This window comes from Ischnura elegans, chromosome 12, assembly GCF_921293095.1.
Source record: "Ischnura elegans chromosome 12, ioIscEleg1.1, whole genome shotgun sequence".
NCBI classification, from domain to species: Eukaryota; Metazoa; Arthropoda; class Insecta; order Odonata; family Coenagrionidae; genus Ischnura; species Ischnura elegans.
This window is the reverse complement of record NC_060257.1, coordinates 47,655,265-47,677,866: the sequence shown is the minus strand read 5'-3', so window position 1 is coordinate 47,677,866 and position 22,602 is coordinate 47,655,265. Positions and strand designations below refer to the sequence as shown.

Below are 22,602 nucleotides of genomic sequence, written 5' to 3'. Positions count from 1 at the left end.
GTATGCATTAATGGCAGGGGTGCTGACGTTCTCCCTGGATTGATGGTTCACCACCACCCTCCCTCCCATATGGCTGACTCCCCCTACATCTGATGAATAATCTACAATAATGTGTAGGTCATAAGGTGGATGCCTGCAGAAATAGTCCCAAAGATAGTATTGCTTTCTCCAATGGTATATGTAAGCCATAGGACAAAAATCCATGTTCAAGGAGCAAATGCGCTAACAGTTGAGTTCGGATATCATGTCATGCTGTCAAGATTTGTGTTTTCATGGTGTTCTTTGTGTGATTCAGAAGCAAGCCCAATCTTTTTTCATGATTTATTTTTCTAATTCTTGGATGAGCAGAGCTCGACTGCCGGAGGTGAGAAGTTCATAATGGGCCCCTGTAAGGTTTGGAAAAGTTGAGAACAATACAAGGATAGCCCAGCAAGGGTTAGGCAAGTGAAGAACTTTGCTTCTCTTGCACTTCACATAGTGTAGATGAGGGTTAACAATTGAGTGCCTAATGAGTGTAGACTAAGGATAGCCCTACCCTCTTCTGCTATCTATGGATGGAGAGTTACCTTTTGATGTACTATAATGACAACCATCCCTTATGTATCCTGTCCTCAAATCCATAGCGCTAGGCTAGGCAGAGGGTAACTACCCACTGCCAACTGTACCTCACTTCCTTTACATTATTCCTACAGACCACGAAGGAATATTTTCATCAGGGTAATCTTGTATTATTCTGTTTTTCTTTCATTATTTTTTCAAAATTACCTGTGTTTATGTTTCTGCATTATTAGAGTAAAAACCATGGTATGAATTTGCATATTTTATTCTCAATTTCTGTTTATTTTTCCTTTTAATAGCATGGACCCAAAAAAGCATTCACCCATGCCAATAAGCACTGGCAATAAGAAAAGGAAAAGTGATACTTTTAAATTGCTTGGTGAGGATTTGGATTATGACCTTCCTCAGAAATTGAAAAGGTAAGATAGGTGAAAAAGCTATTTTGAGCTTGTGGAAATTCAAGTAAAATTTAGAGGTGTTGCTTTTTTTATTCACTTGTTACTTGATCCAACATGTCAACTATTGAGACCTGGTGGTTCCCAAAAAAATCATTATGTAGAATTCTTAAAACTTTATCAGATCAAGCAAAAGTGGGGGTTTGCAATAATGGATATTTAATCATTATTTTTATTAGAAATTATACAAAGTATTTTGCAAATGTTTAAATATGCTTGCTGGTGTGATTGTTTTCTGATTAAATACTCAAACTTGATGCTAAAGATGTATTAAACAGAACACATGCAGCAGACAATATCCAATTGATGTCTAATTATGGTTGATATGTATATCCAAAACACAATGTTGTTTCATGATTGATATTTAGGTAACGTTATGTAGATATCGTATTTGTAAAGTCCATAACGTGTTGTAAAAATAATGTTGCATGCATATCCAAGTTGCAATACCTGTGATATTAAAAAAATTGTTATCCAAACAGTATTCATCAGTGGCGTATGTTCTGTGTAGAGCACAGATGTTTTGTTTGTATGCATGGGTATTACCAAAAACCATAATAAGTTCACCCATTATCTGCACATGAGATGTTGTGAAGACATCTACTTGCACAATCTGACGTGTGTATGAAGACACATTCAAAATTGCGTCGTGTAGCGGTGAATTGGTAGAACATTTGCGAGAATGCATGGATGTGAGATGGCAAAATAGCCCCTGATCTAATTTTGTTCATACATTCGCGCAATTCCATGCCATTTTAGAAATTAATGCAGTTCTAGCCTGCACAATTTCGTGCCCCGTGTAAAACGGCCTTAAGAGGTGTGGACCTCCATGTCCACTGTTGGACATCCGTGCGACATTGTTTGGTGGTTCCTTTGGATATTTGATGGATATCCATACAACTTTAATTGCATTAACTTGGATGTTTCACAGATGTCGCCGTTAATGCCGACAATGTTGTCTGGGTGTTGTTGGAATATTGATTGCTGCTTGGGAACTAGCCTTTTGATACAGATGAAACACGTAACCACTCTAATAATAAGATGCATCTGTGTCCACAGTAGATAAATAATATTTATAATAACTAATAATAAATGACAAATATTAACACATTCAGTGCGGAGTCAATTGACGTGCTCTGCAGGTCGGACGGACCTTTCTCCGCCTGCATACCTGACTAATATCCACTTCCGAGTCTTCCGATTGTATGCATGGCCTTCAGCAAGCTTCCCTCTTTTGACCTGTGTGCACCGTTTGTAAATAGCTGTATTTGTACGGAAGATATAACGTGAAAACCTCCATTTTTCTTTCTTATTTTATCGGCTGATTATGATGACGTTCATGAAAATCGGTCCTGCACTGAATGTGTTAAGCGCTGTTTACAACGCCTAGTAACTTGAGTTATTGCTTTTTCCAACAGCAATAGTGTAATGGCCAAAATCATTAAATGATAGTCATAAAAATAAAAATAAACAATGGCAGGAATACAGTTTTTAAACTTACCAAAAGAATGAAAGGCTTCAGATAAAAGGGTGACACATGTGAATCTGTGAGAAGATACATTATGGCTTCTTGTGGTCATCATCATCACTTTTCAACCAACATTCCTAAGCTTGGTTTGAAACAGTTCTCTACACAATTTGCTTGTCAGCTAATCTTTTCTCATGTACTTATTTCTTATCTTTCAAATTCATCATTACCTGTTCCATATATTTTATTTGGAGCCTTCATGTTCCATTCTTGCCATCTTCTTGTCCCTCGACGATTATCTTAATCAAGCCATCATGTCTTAAGCCCTGATTACAAAATACATTAACACATATGTGTAAATGTATAAATGCATGAATGAACATGAAACTTAGCCGTGTAGCCTCCCAACTTGTGCGAATGCATGAACAGAAAGTAGAACCTGTTCTAATTCGGTTCATGCATCAGTACATATTCTGTTCCGGTCCACAAAAATCATTCATTCAGTCACACATTAACTCGTACGTGTTAAATTACCTTGTTACCAGACGTTAAAGATGGGCCGAATAGGTTATGAAGTTTTCTCATCGTGATTTTATTGAGTTTTCTCTTCTCTTGTACTCCTCTGAGGACTTTCTCATTACTTACTTGGTTGGTTCATTTGATCTTCATTATTCTTGTGTAGCACCACATTTCGAAGGCCTCTATCTTTGATTTCTCTGTGGCTGCGATTGCCCATGTCTCACTTACGTAGAGATGCATGCACCAAATAAGTTCTGATAAACTGTTTCCTTACTTCTATATTTAATTTCCCACTGTAAGTAGATCTTTCTTTTGGTGGAATGCTCTCTTCACCTGAGCTATTCTGCTTTATTGCTAGTTATCCTGTGTCCCAAATAACAGTATTCATCCAACTCTACCAGTTTTTGTCTCCCTATTTAAATGTTAGTCTTGACTTCTTTTCTTATGCTCCTGCAAACTAATACTGCAGACTCCTAATTATCCAGCTGCGGAAACTGTTTGTGCTTTAGAGGCCTTTCGTTGTTGATTTATATTTAGTATATAGGCCTTGGAGGGCCTAAATTCTTGAGCTCGATCCTATTTTCCAGGTCCTTAATCCCATTACTAATAATAAAATTCACAGCGCTGGAAACAGACGAGATCATTATGACTCACTAATATACAAAACAATCACTAACTCGATTGACTCAACTAAAACTAGACCAATGTACATACCCTTCACTCATTCGATAAAACAATTTACACATAATAAGTCAATGGTCACCATAACAAAGTATTCTGCAACACTGCAACACCAATATTATACAGCCGCCGGTCCGTGCGGTGTTATCAACTCATTAGATACCTAGCTCTGCCCATGCTCGGGTGGCATCTCTAGACTTCCTCAAGGCACAAGCTTAGATGCATCATAGCACCAGCAGCCCCGATCACTACCACTCTTCATATAACTGCATGGTGATGGATTGGGACGTTCTGGCCAGTACCCCACGGCAACAAATACGAACTTCTCACGCTATTTTTGCGTGTTTTTCCTACATTTTCAACATATGCGATTGAAAAAACACTGCGGTTAATTAGATACATATGTAATTGTAATCGAATAGGTATTTTTTTTTTTCCTTTTTCAAATCTTTGGGAGGGGCGGCATCCGAGAGTCCTTATGGGCAAGCCGCCACTGAATACTTAATAATACAAGTACAACAATGTTATCGCCACTAAAAAGATCGAGAACTGGCAAAGAGTCTCATTGAGTCCGGGAAGCACTCTAAAATAACAGAATAACTGCATAAATATTAATATATTGTTTGTTTTAGGTAAATTATGAACATTGCAAGGCATATAAGTGAAAGTTGGTGTTATCCGTGTTTTCCGATTATTCGTGCCGTCTCTCCCCATCATTAGCCCGGATAGTGGGCAATGTCTGTATCTTGGTTTTCTCTGTACCAAGATTATAGATTTTATGAAGCATATTTACCAATGATGGTAATGAATAAAGGTCCGTGAAAATGGTTTTATTTTTTGCTAAAATTCATTTTAAAACTGTGTGATTTCGGTGTTATAGAAAATCTTGACGGTGTTATTATGTTACGATCTCGATATCCTAACAGCTGAGCTTCTCGGCAGTTAATGCAGCATTTTTTTTTTTTTTAACAGGACATCGGTTACAATTTACGAGTTATGCTACAAGTCTCCCTTGTCAGAGTTGCTAAGAAAGCAATATCTTCTCAGAATACTTTGTTTCTCCCTACTAGCAATCTAAATTCATCTGCTCATCTAGAGCTACTCTGCTTATTGTTAGAAATGAGTGGGTAAGTTGCCTTTTCTATAGGACAAAAAATTTCATTGCGCAATCATATGGTCATGCTTCACCCTCAGCAGTATGCTCTGCTTATGCCGTACGCGATAGCATTAGTGCCCAACTTCACCTCGTATGAGTGGTTCCGTACTTTCCAGGGTGGGTTGTCTTAAAACCAGCGAGTGTTTTCTGTGTGGTCAATAAAGTTCGGTTTCATTTTTATTAGTTTTATTTTTATTCGTCTTCGGACCATGGCCCTTCCGAAGAAACAAGTGAGAACTTTAAAAGATGGACTGAAAATAATTGAAGATGAAGAAAAGAATCCGGTCTAGTAGTACATAGCGCGTGAGTATTGCAATGCCTCGGGTTGTCCGCTAGCATATAACGACAGGGGTGGGGGCAGAGCAAGATACATGGTGAAAACAAGAAGTGGGATGAAGCTGAGGATCAGGTAGGCGTGCCGCTAACGATTAAGGCAACATTGTTCCGCTTTATACTTTGCCTCAATTGTATTAAAAATTTAATTGTTAGAAAGGAACACTTCAAATAATAAGCTATTTTTGGCCGTTGTGATCCATCTCACAACCAATCACTGCGTCGGCGAAAGCGGTTGCTTTTAGGCATAACATGCACATTGCTCTCGTAAATACGTGCTGTTGAAATGACATTTGATGGATAAGAATTTTTACATCAGAAAATCCATAACAGCAGTGCTAATGCCGAGTGAAGTGCAAAAATTTTTTTTAGCAAGGTGGCGTGTTCCTTAAAGAATTTTTGAAAGAGATATTAGTTGAATCAACAATATGACCTAAATGTTTCGATAAAGTAATAATATTCCTGTAATCAGCTAAAATCTTGTTTGAATCCCTTAATGAGTGTCATAATTACTCGCCAAAATCCAGCGTTTCCTGGGACATATTGTTGAATCTAGGCACTACAATTGACAACCTAGCCAAACTTTCGTGCATTGATCGTTTTTTTCATCCACCCTCCTGAAAAACGATAGAATAAGGTTTCACTGAACCTAATTTACATTTTGGGCAAAATGTTTCTTGAGGTGAGCTCCCTGTTGATACCCCTCACCCAGGTGCCGAGGGAGGGTAGGTAGCTGGTAGATTCAACAAAATCGCTTAGTTCTGATTGCAGCTGTTACTATTCAGACAAGAAAGGCAGTGAAAGAAGCACGAATAACGAAACAGAATCCGAAACAAAGAAACTTGAACTCGGGGTGTGTCCAAATGATTTTTTTTGCATTGAAGCTAAGTGGAGCACGGAATATCCAACGATTCATACGCTAATAAGTAGCACCCCCTCTCCTCTTATCCTTTCTGTTCCGTCCCCCCTTTCCCCCGACAGCTAGCGCTTCTGTTCCCAGACAGCTGCTGTGTTTTAGTCACACAAATAGACAAAATTGTTACATTTGGCCCACACTTATGGTTTTCCTCCAACAAGTTATCCAATAACGCTGTCTGCATCTTGGTGAGTCACCGTAATTACTGCTCGGCAATGATGCGCGTAGGACGCGTGAGCTCATGCCGCTGTGAGACAAGACCAGCCGCCGTTCACGCCATGACGCTGTGAAATCCAGAGAGTCGTCTCGTCTGAAAGCGGATTCAATGTAGCACTGTGCGTATTTAATGCCGAAGACAGCGCTCTGCCGCGGCGCGCCGGGCCGGATTGAGATGGGCGCCATGATGACCACGGCGGCCTTCGACGGCGTCATGTCGTCTACGTGATTCGACTCGTTTGAAGACATCCATAGGGGCCTTAGGTAATTTTAAATCACGGCACTGGGCCGTTGAAACGTCTGAAAGCTTTTTTCCGCTCTTCTGCGGCCGTGTTAAATTTCTTTCAGCACTTTATTGATTCAGAATATCTAATTGTTCACAAGAGAAAGTGCGTCATTCTAGATATTTCCAAGAATTTTAAGATTGACAAATGATTATTGAAGTCAAAGGCTGAAATTAATTTAACGGCAAATTCTGGCGGAGACATCCTACAGTGCGCGATGTTATGCGAATTCAATTTGCGCGAGACAAAACAAGCCAATTGATCTTTGAATATTAATGAGGTAGATCGAATAAACAATGAGAAGCGTTAAATGATGAAGGCTTAGGCTTTAATATATTATGACACATTCCATGTGATATTTTCGCTAATTCACGTAAAATTCGCGGAGAACGTTTCGTTTTATTGACAAATTTTACGATATTTCGCGATATCGCGTCTCGCGAATTTCACGGACCTCTAGTAATGAATAATATGCTTGGGAATTGAGCTGGTGTGGTGGCAAGGGTGTTGGCTTCATGCCACGTGGGCCTAAGTTCAAATCCTGGCTGTGACAGAGAATATTCAGGGTTCACCCAATCCCTGCTTTGGTGATGTGTGGAGGAAACTTTAAGCCTTCCTTCCATCGAATGGAATGTTAAACCGTTTTCCCATTTGCTTAAAAGCCATGGTTACTTTCTGAATATATACCAGTTGGTGGTACAGTGAGTCCTCGTTCTACGTCACCCCGTTTAACGTCATTTCGCGATAATGCCACGAAAATTTTGAGACTGTCATTCGTTTATCGCACCTACTCTTCGCGATAACGTCAAGTCTTTTAAATTTCGCGCGAAAAAAAAGGCAAAGCGGCGGGAGTTGCAGGTTGTTCGTTTTGTGGGCGGTAATACCGTCAGTCTAAGCAAAGTGTAAAACGGTGTGTTTATTCTTAATTGCGATTTCGGTTTTAGCAAAAAATTCCGCAACATGAATTCTTGCGTAGGTGCGCAAGGTTTTACTTGACATAATGGTTTTCAGGAACATAAAAAGTGATTTCAAGGCATTTTTCCGTGTAGAACTCGGAGTTTTTGTCGTCACTTTTTTTGCCGAGTTCACAATAATTTTGGTTCCTGTAACTGCGGCGATGTTTCAGCGATGATGATGCCCAGGCGACGCTTGCCCGGGCGACCACCATAGCGAAGCCGAAAAGCAAATGCTGGAAGATACAAAAATGGAGAAGGATTTACGTCACTGCTGCTATTGTTGTTGATGAAGACAGGAACTCGTATTTATGCGATAGTTTGGCATTCCCACCGTAAAAAATGCCCCAGATATGATACGCTAACATTTTTTTTGCGTAGGAATTGTGAGGTCTAGGAGCCGATATTCACTTTTTACATTGTTTCTTATGGGATATTATGCTTCGATTAACGTCATTTCGTTTATCGTCACATTTTTCAGGAACGGTAAGTGACGTTAAACGAGGACTCACTGTATTAATTAGTCGGTTAGTGCCTGATAAGTCTTATATCCTCATAAATACTGAAAGCTCTTTCACAATATGCAATCATTTTTATTTGCAGAACTGATAAAGATACTGGTGATGATGGACCATCCCACCCAAATGTCAACAGGAGTGGTGATTTAAATGATTCTAAAGCTGGAAATCTCAGGTATGAAGCTGAGAATGCTGCCAGGAATTTGTCTAATTCAATAAGGTCAGTTAATTTTTTTTGTTGATACCCTTATTTACAACATCCTTACATTTCGAAGGCCAGTCTATTTTTACAAATTTCTCTTTGTCTATGTTGATGTGTGACAGTAGTTTCACCATTTGTCGTACAAGTTTACAGTGAAAGCTTGGTATAATTAATGCTCATAATCCCCTGAATAAACAGGGTTTGTATAAAAAGTAACCGGACTGAGATTGTGACGCCCATGTAAAGCATGTGCAAACCAGTTGTTGGTGCTATAGTGGTGGTTGGGGATGGAGGGAAGGTCAGCTTAAGGTTGGATGGCGATATTTGGTGGAACTTGTTCGCAGGAAACATAATGAAATACACTTTTGTATGTTCCACAAGAGTTTTTAATCCCGACCTAGGTTTCGGCAGTACACACTGTCATTATCAAGGTTCATTATGTTTCATGGAGGGAAGGGTAGTGGGCCCAAGTCAGTTGCCTGCAGACGCTTGGAGGGTTAGCATCGTGCAAGAGCGCAGTGCGTGTCCAGTGACCTCGTCGTAGTGAAAATGGAGCAACGTGTTAACATCAAATTGTGTGTCAAACTCAAGAAAATGCCTACAGAAACTCTACTAATGATCAATTTTGCCAATGTGAGGTTTACGGTGAGGATGCTGTATCCAGAACTCAAGTCTTCCAGTGGCACAAGAATTTCCGAGAGGGCCACGATGACATCCACGGCGAACAGCGGAATGGCGGACATCCATGAGCCAGTCACACAGACCCAAATGGTCAAAAATTGTGTGATGTGTTGAATACTGACCGTCGTCTGAGCATCCGAGCAATCGCAGAAGAGGTCGGAATTGATAAGAAGACCGTTCACAATATTGTTAAGAATGATCTGGGCATGAGGAAGATCTGTGCTAAGCTGCGACTATGCACCGTCACACACCTGCCTGCTTGTCACCGAGGAATTGACCAAACACTCGAAAGTCACATTGCCACAGCCTCCCTACAGCCCGGACAAGGCACCACTGGACTTCTTCCTATTCCCCAAGATCAAGAAAGTATTGAATGGGATGCAGTTCAGGACTCTGGAAGCCGTTCAACTTGCTACAACGAGGGCTCTAGATGCCTTACAGGTTGTCGACTTCCAGGGGCGTTCAAGCACTGGAAAATCCGGCACAAAAGGGTTATCGACTCAGTTGAGGACTACTTCGAAGATTTCTAGAGGAAAAGTGTAGAAATTTTGCCAATAAATACGTTTTCTGAGCTCAGTCCAATTACTTTTTATACAAACCGTGTAATATGCATGTACCGGACACACTTTATTTTTAAAGTGAAGGAAGAAGCTCATCAATTCCTATATTCATCGTAACTTACCACTTTTCTTTCATACAATCGGTGCCTTACTAATATAACTTAGATATGTTGTTAAAAGGCATGTAGGTGTTTTTAGTGCAAGTGTAGTGTTGATTGTGTTTGGACACATTGCTGAAGATCATTTTTATATATTTTATATTATGCACAACAATGTCGTAATAAACGCACTCAAAAATTAGTATGGTAACCTAGGTTAGGCTAAGCTCAAAGTGTTTCATTTAGGTTCATGAACCACTGACATGGAAGAATGATCCACGCCATGTTGTGGACAACGAGTGAGCTCTATGGCTTCTATCTTGTGCCTATGGATAAATATATGGGGTGGTACAATATTTTCTAGAAATTTCTCAGTAATTTTAGCAAAAGGAGGCATTGCAATATTTCACCAAGATTTATTCTTACAAAACAGGTTCGAACAATTAATGTTGTTGCAACAATGAAACATGTCGTGTTTGAATAAATTCTTTGGGAATGTTGCAATTTGTCATTTTATTAATAATAACTACCAACACATTGTGCCGTACATCATACAAGATATTCTGAGTATGTAAAGTATGTTTAATTCGAACCAGTATAATTGGAAGTCCATTTATTTAGGTCTCTCAATTTTCAAATAAATGGGGTTATCCTGTGATGGGAATTTTGTCTAGTGTAACAGCAAAAAAAAAATTCTTTTCAGTTTTTTTGTGATATTCCATTAATATATTCATAGCTTTCAATGCAAAGTGAAATTTCGTATCTCACCATATTTTCCAGAAGAGTGACCTCCCTGTATTATCTCAGTTAAGTTTCACCTATTATCTTATTAAATCATAGTGTGCTGTGTGTTGCCGTAATACAGGGGCAATAAGTGGAAACACAAGTTCCAAATTTTTACAAGACAATTCTTGAAACTTAACATTACCTTGCGAATAATATCTGTTATGTAATAGGAATTTTATGTAGAGGTGTTTAACCCTAACCTCTTGCCTACTTTCCCTTTTTGTATTTGTAATCTGTCTCCTCTATTATACGTGCAGAAGAGACAGATTATGTAATGGTTTCCTCATTCATCAGGATGATGACTTGAAAATATAGTTAAGCATAGCTATTACATATAGTAGAATATATGCTGTAATTTTTTGCAAAGTTAATATTTAGAGGCATAATCCCATTTATCAGGAGTAAAGATTTTGTAAAATATATGTCATCATACAGTCAGGAAAGATATTCAAATAGTCTGCTTAATTAATAGACTTTCAGCTTGATATTTGTGTGACCACCCTGAAATATTTCCATGGGAAAAAATGAAAATTTTCATTTATTTTTGATTCAATTGTATACACGTATTCCTTAAATTCCTGTGTCTATTTTAAGTATTTAAGTTCATTTTTATCATTTCATATGGTGTCACAAAGTTAACTGTATGAGTATTTTCTTTCAGTTTCCAGAGTGAAGAATCCATTCCTTCAGATAGTGAATGTATACCCAGAAGATTTGGAAAAGACTTTAAAAACGTCACATTTATTGGATATGGAGGGTTTGCCAAGGTGTATCGTGCTACTCACAAGGTTGATAGAACTCATTATGCTGTGAAAAAGATATTTCTTTGGTAAGAATGAATGAAAAATGGAGAACATTTTATTATTAAGTTAAGGTTATTAAGTTTGCATTTTAGGACTTACCTTAACATTAATGAATGTACGATTGCATGTACTATCATTTTCAAAATTTGTGCAACAAATCAAGCTGTGTGATTTTCGATTTTGCCTGGCAACCCTATGAATTGAAGAAATACATAGCAATCCAACTGGAATCTTCATGATTCATAATAACAAGAATGGGTCTGCATGTGGATAAATATTGCACCTGACTTTTCAGTCTGGAAATTTGATTGCAATTATTTAATTCAAATTAATATTCATTTTCTTCACCCAAATAATTTTACCATTTAATATAAGAAGAAATTTTGAGAGTAATCCCTCAGAGGGATCTTATAAGTCATTAATGTGGCTCTTTTTGAATTCTCTTAGATTTTTCTGAGAGCTGGAAATTGTGAGTCGCCCATTGTGAGCGTGGTGGACCTTTGTTTACAAGTATTGGGATGAGTTGACATTTTTATTTTAGTATCTGACAGTGGAGACTTGGCAGCTCTAATATAACATTTATTTTATATGAGTAAATGTTTAGCATATTAAATTGGTGGAATTGATCGGCAATAATCATCATTTAAATAACACTAAGGAGCATTGTAATTAGATGTCATCAATCAGTGTATCAGGGGAGATGTTTATTTTCTGTAATGGAAAATAATAAATTAGAAAACTTAATCATTTATGTTAGTCTTATGCTGAACGATTCATGAATTTGAACAGGTATTCATTGATATGCTGCAAACTCCCGACTATTCGGGCTAATGATGTGGAAAAGTGGCATGAATAATAGGAAAACATGAATAATCCAACCTTTCACTTTAATTTCTTGAAATTTTCATAATTTACTCAAATTAAAGCATAAATTATAGCTCAATTATAACTTCATCGTGAAATTTAGAGTCGTTGTAGAAGACAAAAAAGTGATAGAATAATCCAAGAGTGACATCATCTTCATTTATGTCGGGAAAACACCCAAAAATACCAAAATTTGAAAACTTAAGAGTGCGATGCGATACATTTTCCCGGTTTTCGATTGCAAAAATGAATTTCATGATTTATTTTCTCACCTAATGGAACAAAACTGAGGGCCGTCCCGAAAGAAATTCGAAAACTTTAAAAATAAGGACAACCCTAATGTACAGTGGTTTATAAAAGTTTCTTAACAAATTGAGCGGCACCACTTCTGCTCCTTGAGAGAAATTGATCTTCACTTCCCACATAGCAGAAATACGTCTCTGAGACGTCTCGAATATCACATGTTACGTCTCAGAGACATTCTGAGAGCTTCAGAGTCATCTCTGAGACTTCTCTGAGATGTCACTATGTCCAAAAAAATGGTCTATGTGACATCTCTTGAGACGTCTCACGTAAGTCTCTGAGATGTGTCATTAGACTTTGTACTATGGTATGCTTTAAATTTAGGCAAAAAAATAATTAAATTTAAATTATACAGTTATGGCCTAATTTTCTCGATCATTTTTAGCGACAAATTTTGTGATGGATCACCTTTTGAAAATAAGAAACCCATATTAAATGTCGTGATTTTAATAATGAAAACTGCAGATTTGCACCGAAAAATATATATGGAAGGCATTGATGGCGTTTAAATACGTTTTTTTTTTAAATTCCTGAACGTCTCACGATTACATCTCCGAGACATCTGTGAGACATACGTGATATTCAAGTCATTTGAGACCATAGTGAGACGTCTCTGAGAGGTTCGTTGCTATGTGGGTTACTGCTATTATTGTCCTTGGTTACGCGCCACATATATTTCGTTTTTTGAAAATAGATGTTGTTCTCGAAGGTAAGAGCGTACAATATACCGTGTTATTGCATATTTATCTTTCTTTCGTTGATTTATTTAGTTGATAATGATTTCTTCGTGAGCTCCAATGACTTTCTGGCTTCCAGAGTTCCTGTCGGTTTGTAATTTGCGAATTTTAAGCCTTGCGCTGCGTGGAACTATTCGTGTTTAATAATTACGATTATTGTTTCAATTTAACCTCATGTGTATGGGTACCATTTGTAAATTTAAGTTTATGATTACTTCTGTGCGTGAAATAGTGCATTGCCATGTTTTCTAAAGTAGATATTTGAGGTTAGTGTGCACTACTTACATATATGTACATATGTTATAAATGGAAAAGTAAACACTCAATAACTTTAAGTGTAAAAGTTGTCATGGAAAAAACAATAATGGGTTGGTTTTTGATTTTGACAAATGATAGAGAACACGGAATTTTCATAATTTTTGTGCGTCAAAAGATTAAAAGGAAGAATGAAGAAAGTAAATAAAGTGTAAGTATTGATAAGAAAATTAATTCTATCACTGCATAAAATAAAGTTTGGATTATTTGTATTTTCGGATTATATTCGTGCCGTATCTCCCCACCATTAGCCCGGATAATCTGGAGTTTGCTTTGTTTGTTATTTATGGCATTCTTTTGTCCTTGAATTGGGTTACACTCTAAAGGAATACGTATTCCGATGATGCTGCAGATTAGTAGATCCAGGATGAAGTGTGTGGGAAGGGGCTAATCCACGCCAGGCTGTGGTAGACTTGTCAATTGGTATTTCTTGTAACAGACTGGGGATGGAGGGTTATGGCATATTACTACGTCTTTGCTTTCATGAATTTTTATCATTTTAAATAAAGATTGATCGAATAGGATTTTTCTTGAATTCGATTATCGAATTCAAATACCTACCTAATTTTTTTTCCAGGTACCACACTCTTCATGCATGACTTCACTATTGGCGATGGAATTAAAGGGAATCGCAGACGATATGTGTTGTGTATTTGAAATTCGAGAAATTGCTAACTTTGTATCGTCAAATATTGAAAAGTGTGAAAAGCTCATTATTCTAGGTATTTGGTGATTTGACTATTTGAAGGTATTCGACTATTTGACTATCTCTAATTATAATCATTTTTGTGTGGGGATCGAAAGGGACAGTTGTCCTCGGTGCCTCACCAGCAGGTCTGCTACCGACACTGCATCTTCCTCATTTTATTGCTCTTGTTTAGCTGCTTGTATTATGTCAAAAAGAAAATGGGTTTTTCTCAGCTTTAGCTTGATCTAATATATGTACTAGCATTAATGCCATTTCCCCTTTATCCATTTTTGGGCCGACGCAAATGTGGGTCAGAAGAAATTAATTTTTGAGATTTTCTACGTTGGCCAATAATGCTGCTATTGACATTGATAATTTGTGTTAGATTGAGCAGAATCTGCAACTCTTTCCATGGATGATGCTTCCAGAACAAGAAGAGAAATATTAGAGTTCTACAAAATGAACTAGATGCAGATGTCCCGTAAGCATTTCTGCAATTGATAAAAGAATCTGTGAAAACCTTTAAACAAATATTTTATATCATGTGCTATTCAAGGGGACCTGAAGTGGATAATTCATTGCAAGAAGTCAGAATTCATGCAGTTCTCAATCATCCAAATGTTGTGAGGTATGTGACGGCATGGTTAGAAATAAATACCGGAGAAGCATCTTCTGATGGAGAACATTCATCCTCTGGTTCTTCTCTAAAAGTCATGGATGGTTCAAAAAGTTACAGGCAAGTTTAATTTGCTATGTGAAATGTCATGCTTAGAGGATGAAATACTTCATATTAGCTCAGTATTAAACAATTTTGGAGTCATCTGCGAGTGTAAGCTGAGTTGAAAAATTCTGCAATGGAATAATCATTTACCTTCTGCTTAATGAGAACCAGGATCCCCACAATTCAGACCCAGTGATTTAACCACTTAAGATAGATATTTTCTTTTGTTATATACGGTATTTTTCTGTCACTTATACGTTAATGCAACATTAACCATTAATTTAATATGACTGAAATATTATCTGTTTAAATGTAAATTTGACATCCTCTGTAATTTATACAGTACAACTCAAACGGAGAAAATGATGAGGATCTTATTTGCAGCAAATTTTATCTAGTTTAATATGATAATCTTGTCTTGATTTATAAAGTATTTTTTGCACTAACTCCGTTGATGCAAAACCAAGGCTTTAATGGGTAGAGGTCCTCAATGCAAATAAGGCTGCTGGCAGATGATTGTCTCATTTATTTCCGAAATATACATTTTCTATGGATGCTCTTTAGTGTTAAGTTAACTCTTTCCAATGGGTTGGAATCAGGATGCTGGATAGATGAATATACCATGCTGATTCTGCATTTTTTTTTTTTCAAAATATTTGTTGTTAGCTCACTGGTGAAAGTTGTTCCATGATCCGGCTGAATGCCATGTGGGAAACCAATACGGCAAAATTTTTACAATAACACTTCTATAATCGTAGGTGAGAAAATATCCTCAATAGCTATTGCTTCTGGAAATCTTGAAGCACATCACATCACCTTCTAAGTGTACCGCTTCCCTGAACTAGTAACTAGTAGAGGTTCACTAGTAGTATATATGTATGTTTATGAGGTAAAAAATATTATACATTGATGGAACTATTGTTAATGGAGCTTTCTTCTAGCCTTCTGGCATGTATGTTGTGCATGCTTGTTCCTACGTAATTTTCTAGGTCAACATACCACTTTGGCCAGTAAAAATAGTGCTCAAATTGACTTTTTAACTTTGTTACACCTAAATAGAAACATCAGTCCACATAATAATCCAAATTATCTTAGTTAAGAAGAAATTCGCTCTAAGTTTGAAATAACAGGGAAAGGCAACCAAAAGTTTTGATTCCGTAAATTCATGTTGTCTGCTGCAGTGGCATACATGGGAAATATGATGTACCTTGGTATTGAGGATAGTTATAAAAAGGAAGTGATGATTGAAACGTGACTGTTTACAATATGCAGTGTGTCAAGGTGGTTGCAAAAGGACTTTGTGAGAGGAAATTCTGATGATTTACTGCAACCAAAAAAGTTTTCACGATTGCAACATGCACTCTTTGAATTCTTGCAACCATTCCTTCAAAATCAGTCGATTGCAAACTGAACATGATAGAAATATACTCTGGCTTCCAATTATTATCAAAATTACAACAAAACCACATCTTAAATAATCTCTGAAAACAATTAAATAGCAAATAAATGCGTCCACCACATGGTAAATTATTCCTCATGGAGATGTTCAGGTTGCCTACTGAGTGCAAGTCACTTACACTCAAATGTAGCCCTTCCTGTGTCTTTTTGTTGGAGATTTGGGGCAAAAAAGTGGGAAGTGGGTCTATTAATTCCTCTAACATTGATTAAAAATAATTCAATTGATTATTTCAGTGGATACAGTGAATCAAAGGAAAATTATATATCCGATTGTGAAAATGAAGGAGCTGACTGCAGAAATATCTCCTCCAAGTTCAATAAACCTTGCTCTCCCGAGCCAAATATGAATAGCTTCATTGAGGTAATTTCTGTAATTTTCTTCTTAATTTTGTGCCTTTATGTGTCTGCATTATGAATGTGTATTACCTAATATTTCTAATTATCCTCATTTATCGTTATGTTCTTTCCATATAATTTTTTATCTATTTTAATAATCATAAGAGCTTATCATGTAATGTTATAATCTATAACACATATGTACATTGTTTTACAATATAACTTCTCCTTCATATTGTCGTGTTTGTTACACCCAAGGTTGGAGGATTGAAAACACACGCGATACTCTACACAGATTTATTTAACACAATGCAACGATACAACCGCGGCCATACGGCTGTACACCATACACCAGATATCCGGGAACACACACAATGCCACCTTGTCCCCAACACTTAAATTACCAAAAACAAGTGACACACAAAAACCATACATCACACACATGTATGTACTGTGGACAGAACAAATTGGTGCATTGGCATAGTGTTTCACCTGGGCAGCTACATTTATCATTGTCCTTTGCTGCATAAAATCCACCTGCAACACATGTTTTTGATCCTAAAACATGGTAGCATGGTAGCCTTACGATTGTTGAAGGATTACTTGAATTTCCTTGATTCGGTTGGCAATTTTTGTTGCATCCATTTTCGTGATTGTTGCTTTGTTTCAGATATGTCATATTAAATCTGTCTCCTCCCTAGCCAAAGTTGATTTTAAAAATTTTTCTCTCTATTGGTTTAAAAGTCTAGATATGTCAATACTGCAGCCATTTGGCGAGTTCTTTTTGCTTATCACGCCGCTGTTCACAAACAGCAGGAGACTCAATTAAGGCAGCCTTGTTAATGCAACTGTTACTCACCTGGAACTGACTGCTTATTCTTGTAAATGACACTGCATTTGGTGAATCATCAGGCCTAAATGGCTTTAAGACTAAATTTATCAGCAGCTAAAATCTTTTATGTATTTTCAGGGAATCCACAAAAATTCCAGCCCATGTGCATTATCATATTTTTTGTTTATACAAATGCAATTCTATGAAAAAACCTTATCGGAATGGATAGATAGAAGAAATGCTGAATTTTTTGCCAGAAATGATGAGGCTAGGAAAGCAAAAAGCATTCCTTTGTCTAGTGAAAATATCCCTGTGCCATACCCAGGGTTTTTTTCTGCACTAGAAAATACTTGTGTTGCTGAGTCGCTTCAAGCTTTCTTAAGTTTACTTAAAGGAGTGAAGTACATACATTTGAGAGGAATCATTCATCATGACCTCAAGGTATTTTTTATGATCTAAGTCCGCAGAACTAATAATTCTCTTAATTTTGAATCTACATATATCAAATTTATTTCTTGTGCCACCTTGTGTTTACATTTATTGGGCCCTTCGGGGAATATTTAAGCTTTAAATAGAAATACTGTAAAGTTTGTCATAATTCAGTCTCATTTGTATATCATTTTGTACTTGTTTACGTCTTATCAGTCTATTGATATCCAACTAACTTTAACTCAATGAACACCCTCTGTTTTGTCTGAGTGAAGGAAAGGAGCCACTCTTGCTGATTTCAGCATAACTTCTTACATGCTGATTGCGCTACAAAAATGATCCACAAACTTTGGAGAAAAAATAAATATTTTTCCTAACATTAAACACTGAGCAGAGGAAATTAGGGATAATCTTGTCAATGTGACTGAAGGCAAACAGTATTGCAGCCAGTGACTTTTTTCTGTCATCCTTATTATTATATTGAAACTTGAAGCTTGTACGTGGTGGAAGGGCTCCACAATAGGAATGAAAGGCACTTCATTACTTCCACAATTTATTTAAAAAATTACAACCAGTTTTGGCTGTTGTGCCATTATCAAGTACATAAATACCAAAAGTTATGGTGGTGTCAGGTTTATATATGTTATGGTGGTTATTACAGGAGGGGGGAGTTTGGAGCTGGGATTGGTAATGCGGGGAGGGGCGAGGGGTGGAGGAAATAAAGTTTGCCATTCAGGTTGTGGGGGTGAGGGTTTTTGGAGGGTAATGGATTGGGAAAGGCTACATCATTCAGAAGGTTTCCGTATATTGCTCCAGAATTTCCATGTCATCTGTCCTTCCTTTCCCGGGAGGGTAATGCAGTATTTCTGGTTAGAAGTTGCTTTGGTCCCCCATCTCCAACAGGTGCTGGGCGAGAGATGGGGAGAGTTTCCTGTTGGAGATGGGCACCAAAGCAACTTCAAACCAGAAATACTGCATTTTATCGGGAAAGGAAGGAGGATGGATGCCTTGAAAGTTCGGGAGATTGCAAGAAATGGATACCTTGTGAAGGATGTATCCTTTCCCAACCCATCCCCCTTATTACTCATTACCCTCCCAAAACCCCCACATCCACAACCCGACTGACTTATCTTTGTTTTCTACTACCCTTTCACCTCCTGCCATTACCAATCCCAGCTCCAAACCCCCCCCTCCCCCCACCAATAACCATCATAGCAAATATTAACCTGTTCACACCATACTTTTTTGGTATTTATGTACAGTACACTCCCGACTATCCGGGCTAATGATGGGGAGAGACGGTACGAATAATCGGAAAACACGGATAACCCAAACTTTCACTTAAATGTCTTGCAATGTTCATAATTTACCTAAAAACTATATATTAGTATTTATGCAGGTATTCTGTTATTTAAGAGGGCTTCCCGGACTCAATGAGAGCTTTCTTCGCCAGCTAGCGATCTTTTTAACGGCAATAACATGGTTGTACTTGTATTATTAATGCTTCAAAACCACTGCTCGACGTCGTAAACTACACTTTCAGGCACCACGCCACGTAGTCGCGTCTCGCACAAGCTGCCTTGGTTGCAACAGCTGTGGGACGTGTATCCGTGATCACGGAGTGAGGTCGCGCACTGCGAGGCTTGAAAAATAGACGGTGCTCCCATGAATGCAGCTAGTGCACAATCGCTTGTTTTACGAAGGGGATTCTAATGGAAATAATAAGCCCGGTGTATCCTAGCATTAATATGCGGTCATTCTGGTGATTTTGCATCTGATTTTATTTTTTTTATAAAGATCGCGGAAAAAATTGAGCGAGAGTGAAAATCATTCGTGGATAATCTGTAACCTGGATAAACTGCAGCCGGATAATCGGGAGTTTGCTGTACTTGATAACGGCATAACAGCCATAACTGGTTGTAATTTTTTAAATAAATTGTGGAGGTAAAGAAGTGCCTTTCATTGCTAACATCCTTATTATGTATTATGTTGCATTAGCATTAGGCAAAATGCACGTAATTCCCTTTCATTTCAAAATAGAAAGGTATCGTTTACAACTTTTGAACACTACACTAGGGGCGCAGCTAGGAATTAAGGCTGGGGGGGGGTTCAGGTGCAACTAATACCGGGGTGTGAGGGGGTATGGAATAAGCGGTATGTGCGAGATCAATAAACTGCGGAATTTTAAGATAAATGGTTCAAAATGGTGAGTTTTTACGGTTTTCTGAGGGCTATTTTATTAATCCTTACACTATTCTATTAGTAATATCAATTCAATTAAGTAAAATGGATTAAATTTAAAAATTTCTCTGAGCTCTGGGGGGGGTTTTCCCCCAAACCCCCCCCCCCCCTCGCTGCACCACTGCACTACACAGCTAAGAAAAGTATCAAAACTATAATCAGAGTATAATATCTTGGTAAAAAAAAGGTAGACGACTTAGGAGCAGAACTTTGAGAGGGTTCAGTCATCACCATTTATCATTTATACAAGATATTTATTGTTCTGTCAATCCTTCCTCAGCCCGCCAACATATTTGTTGAAGCTTTAAAGTACATCCCAAGAGGTTTACCTATCATTCCGAAGAAAGATGGTGCTTCGGGCTATGAAAATTTTAAAAGCAAATGTTGCCTTGTCGTTGGAGACTTCGGATTAGCCTGCTCTGGAAATTTACCCAAAACATCTGTTGATGGAAAAAAACAGTGTTTTAGAAAATCACTTGAAGGGCATTGCCTGAAGAAAGGGAAAAATAAGAATGATAATTACAAGTGCTGCATTGTTATGAATAGATATCAAAAGAAGGGAACTTCTGGAAAGTGTTGCGATGCTCTAGGGACCAAATTATATGCTGCCCCTGAGCAGTTGATGGGACAATGCAACCCTCAGGTAAGTTCAACTTTTCATTTATATGAGCACTGTTACTTGAATTTCTATGTCACTTTCTTGTTTTATAATTTTTCTTACTTAAAATTTGTTGGCCTGGTACAGTTAAGCACCCAAACATAGACAGTCACGGAGTTAAGTATTTTGGGATTTAATTTGTATCCAGTTTGTCTTCGAATGAGGTATTAACTTTGCATTTTGAATCCCTTTCAGCACTTTAACCAATAAAAAAAATTTTTAGGCGTATTTGAGGTTGTGATATGTTCCACTGACCCTTGAATGTTACTCTCAGTCTTTGGTTTGAAAATTTTGCATAAGTCCTTGCACCTTGTACTGCTACTGGGAATGTGGAGTGGTGGGAAACAATAAAAATGCATAACTTGCCTCTCCATTGTAGAGATTAAAGTCTTCTCAAAAAATATCCCCAAGTACTCTAATCAAGGTAAGACCAGCCCAGTTTCTGAACATATACATACCTTGATTTACTTATTTCTAATGGAAACTTATTGGATTTAGAGCACTGAGGAACCAGTACAACTGTACTTGCTCTGGAATGCAAACCTGGCTGTTGTCAGTACAAGAGAACTGTCATTGTGGTGAGGTGGGCTAGTAAAGAGGGATAATGAAGAAGGGTTGGGTGATATTTTAAAGCAATGATCATTAGAGATCCGTGAAAGTGGTTTTATTTTTTGCTAAAAATTGTTTTAAAACCAAGTGATTTCGGTGTTATAGAAAATCTTGGCGGTGTTATGACAATGTTAAAATTTTTGCTCTTTTCTAGGTGTTTTATTTTTTTGGTGCACCTTTCTCGATTTCTTATACTTCTTTAAGCATTTTAAATAACATTAAATACAATTTCAACAGTACAAAATTTCTGATAAAACCAAATGAAGGAAATATTTCAAGGTACATATGTCAATGGTTCAAGCATTAATATTATAGAGTGAGCAAGAAAAGGTGCACAGTCAAGGGCATACTCTGGATCAAAACTAGGGGGGGGGGGGGGAGGGGGTAGGCCATGGTTGTTCAAGTTATTGGTAAGATTTAAGTATGGAAAAGTTGAATGAAACCTACATTTTAAGGAAACTGCAAGAGCTCTTTATTAGTTTTTAAAATTATTTACTTGAAAAAATATTATTTTCCTTAATGACATTTGCGATTTTTGCTTCTAGGGGAGGGGGGGCAGCTGCCTCCTCCTGCCCTTCGCTGGGTATGCCCATGTGCACCGTGAACACTTCACTTGATTAATTGTCTTTGTGAGGAAGACTAGAGTAAAAATTGACCAAATAGTACTGAAATTTGTTTTCAGTTTCATTGTATTAAAGTAGACCAATAACTACGGAAATGCAAAAGTTGCAAATGCGATAACACGAATACTGGGATTTTCCCACGAGTACGCATATTTCGTGTTGATTGCGATTTTCACCAACTCACAATCAGATGCGATTTTCATCGTTTTTTTCTTCTGCTCATGCTTCTCCCACAGATTTTTTTCGAGGCATTTATTTAAGCTACATTGTTCTGATAAACCCGAGATTTTTATAGCTTTCTTAGCTAATTTTCAACTCTATGTGGTAGAATAACGGTACTGCACAATAGAAATTGATGATCGTAAATGAGTCATCAGTTAGAAATCACGGAGTTATGTTTTCACATAGTATAAAATTTTAAGCTCTAATTCAATTCAATGCATTAAAAATATTCCCGGAGAGAATGAAGCATTAGTAACGAAAGAAAACCAGTAACTGATCTGATATATTCGAAATGAACGTAAATAAACTCATGCGAAAACAATACACTCGAGAGAAATTTTGAAAAATGCTTTTCTTGTCGAAAGATGACATCAAAGGC

At 37.4% G+C, this 22,602-nt stretch overlaps 1 protein-coding gene across 1 annotated transcript in view; it reads left to right on the top strand.

Annotated features, from left to right (window-relative positions):
* Nucleotides 1-22,602, top strand: part of LOC124169713 (probable serine/threonine-protein kinase ifkB) — a 28,299-nt gene that overhangs the window by 1,034 nt on the left and 4,663 nt on the right. The window contains exons 2-8 of the mRNA XM_046548401.1: nt 858-977; nt 8,143-8,277; nt 11,046-11,213; nt 14,651-14,830; nt 16,508-16,634; nt 17,580-17,882; nt 20,392-20,754. Of these exons, the coding sequence (XP_046404357.1) occupies nt 859-977; nt 8,143-8,277; nt 11,046-11,213; nt 14,651-14,830; nt 16,508-16,634; nt 17,580-17,882; nt 20,392-20,754 (1,395 nt within the window). The 5' untranslated portion in view covers nt 858. The remainder of the gene's footprint in view (nt 1-857; nt 978-8,142; nt 8,278-11,045; nt 11,214-14,650; nt 14,831-16,507; nt 16,635-17,579; nt 17,883-20,391; nt 20,755-22,602) is intronic.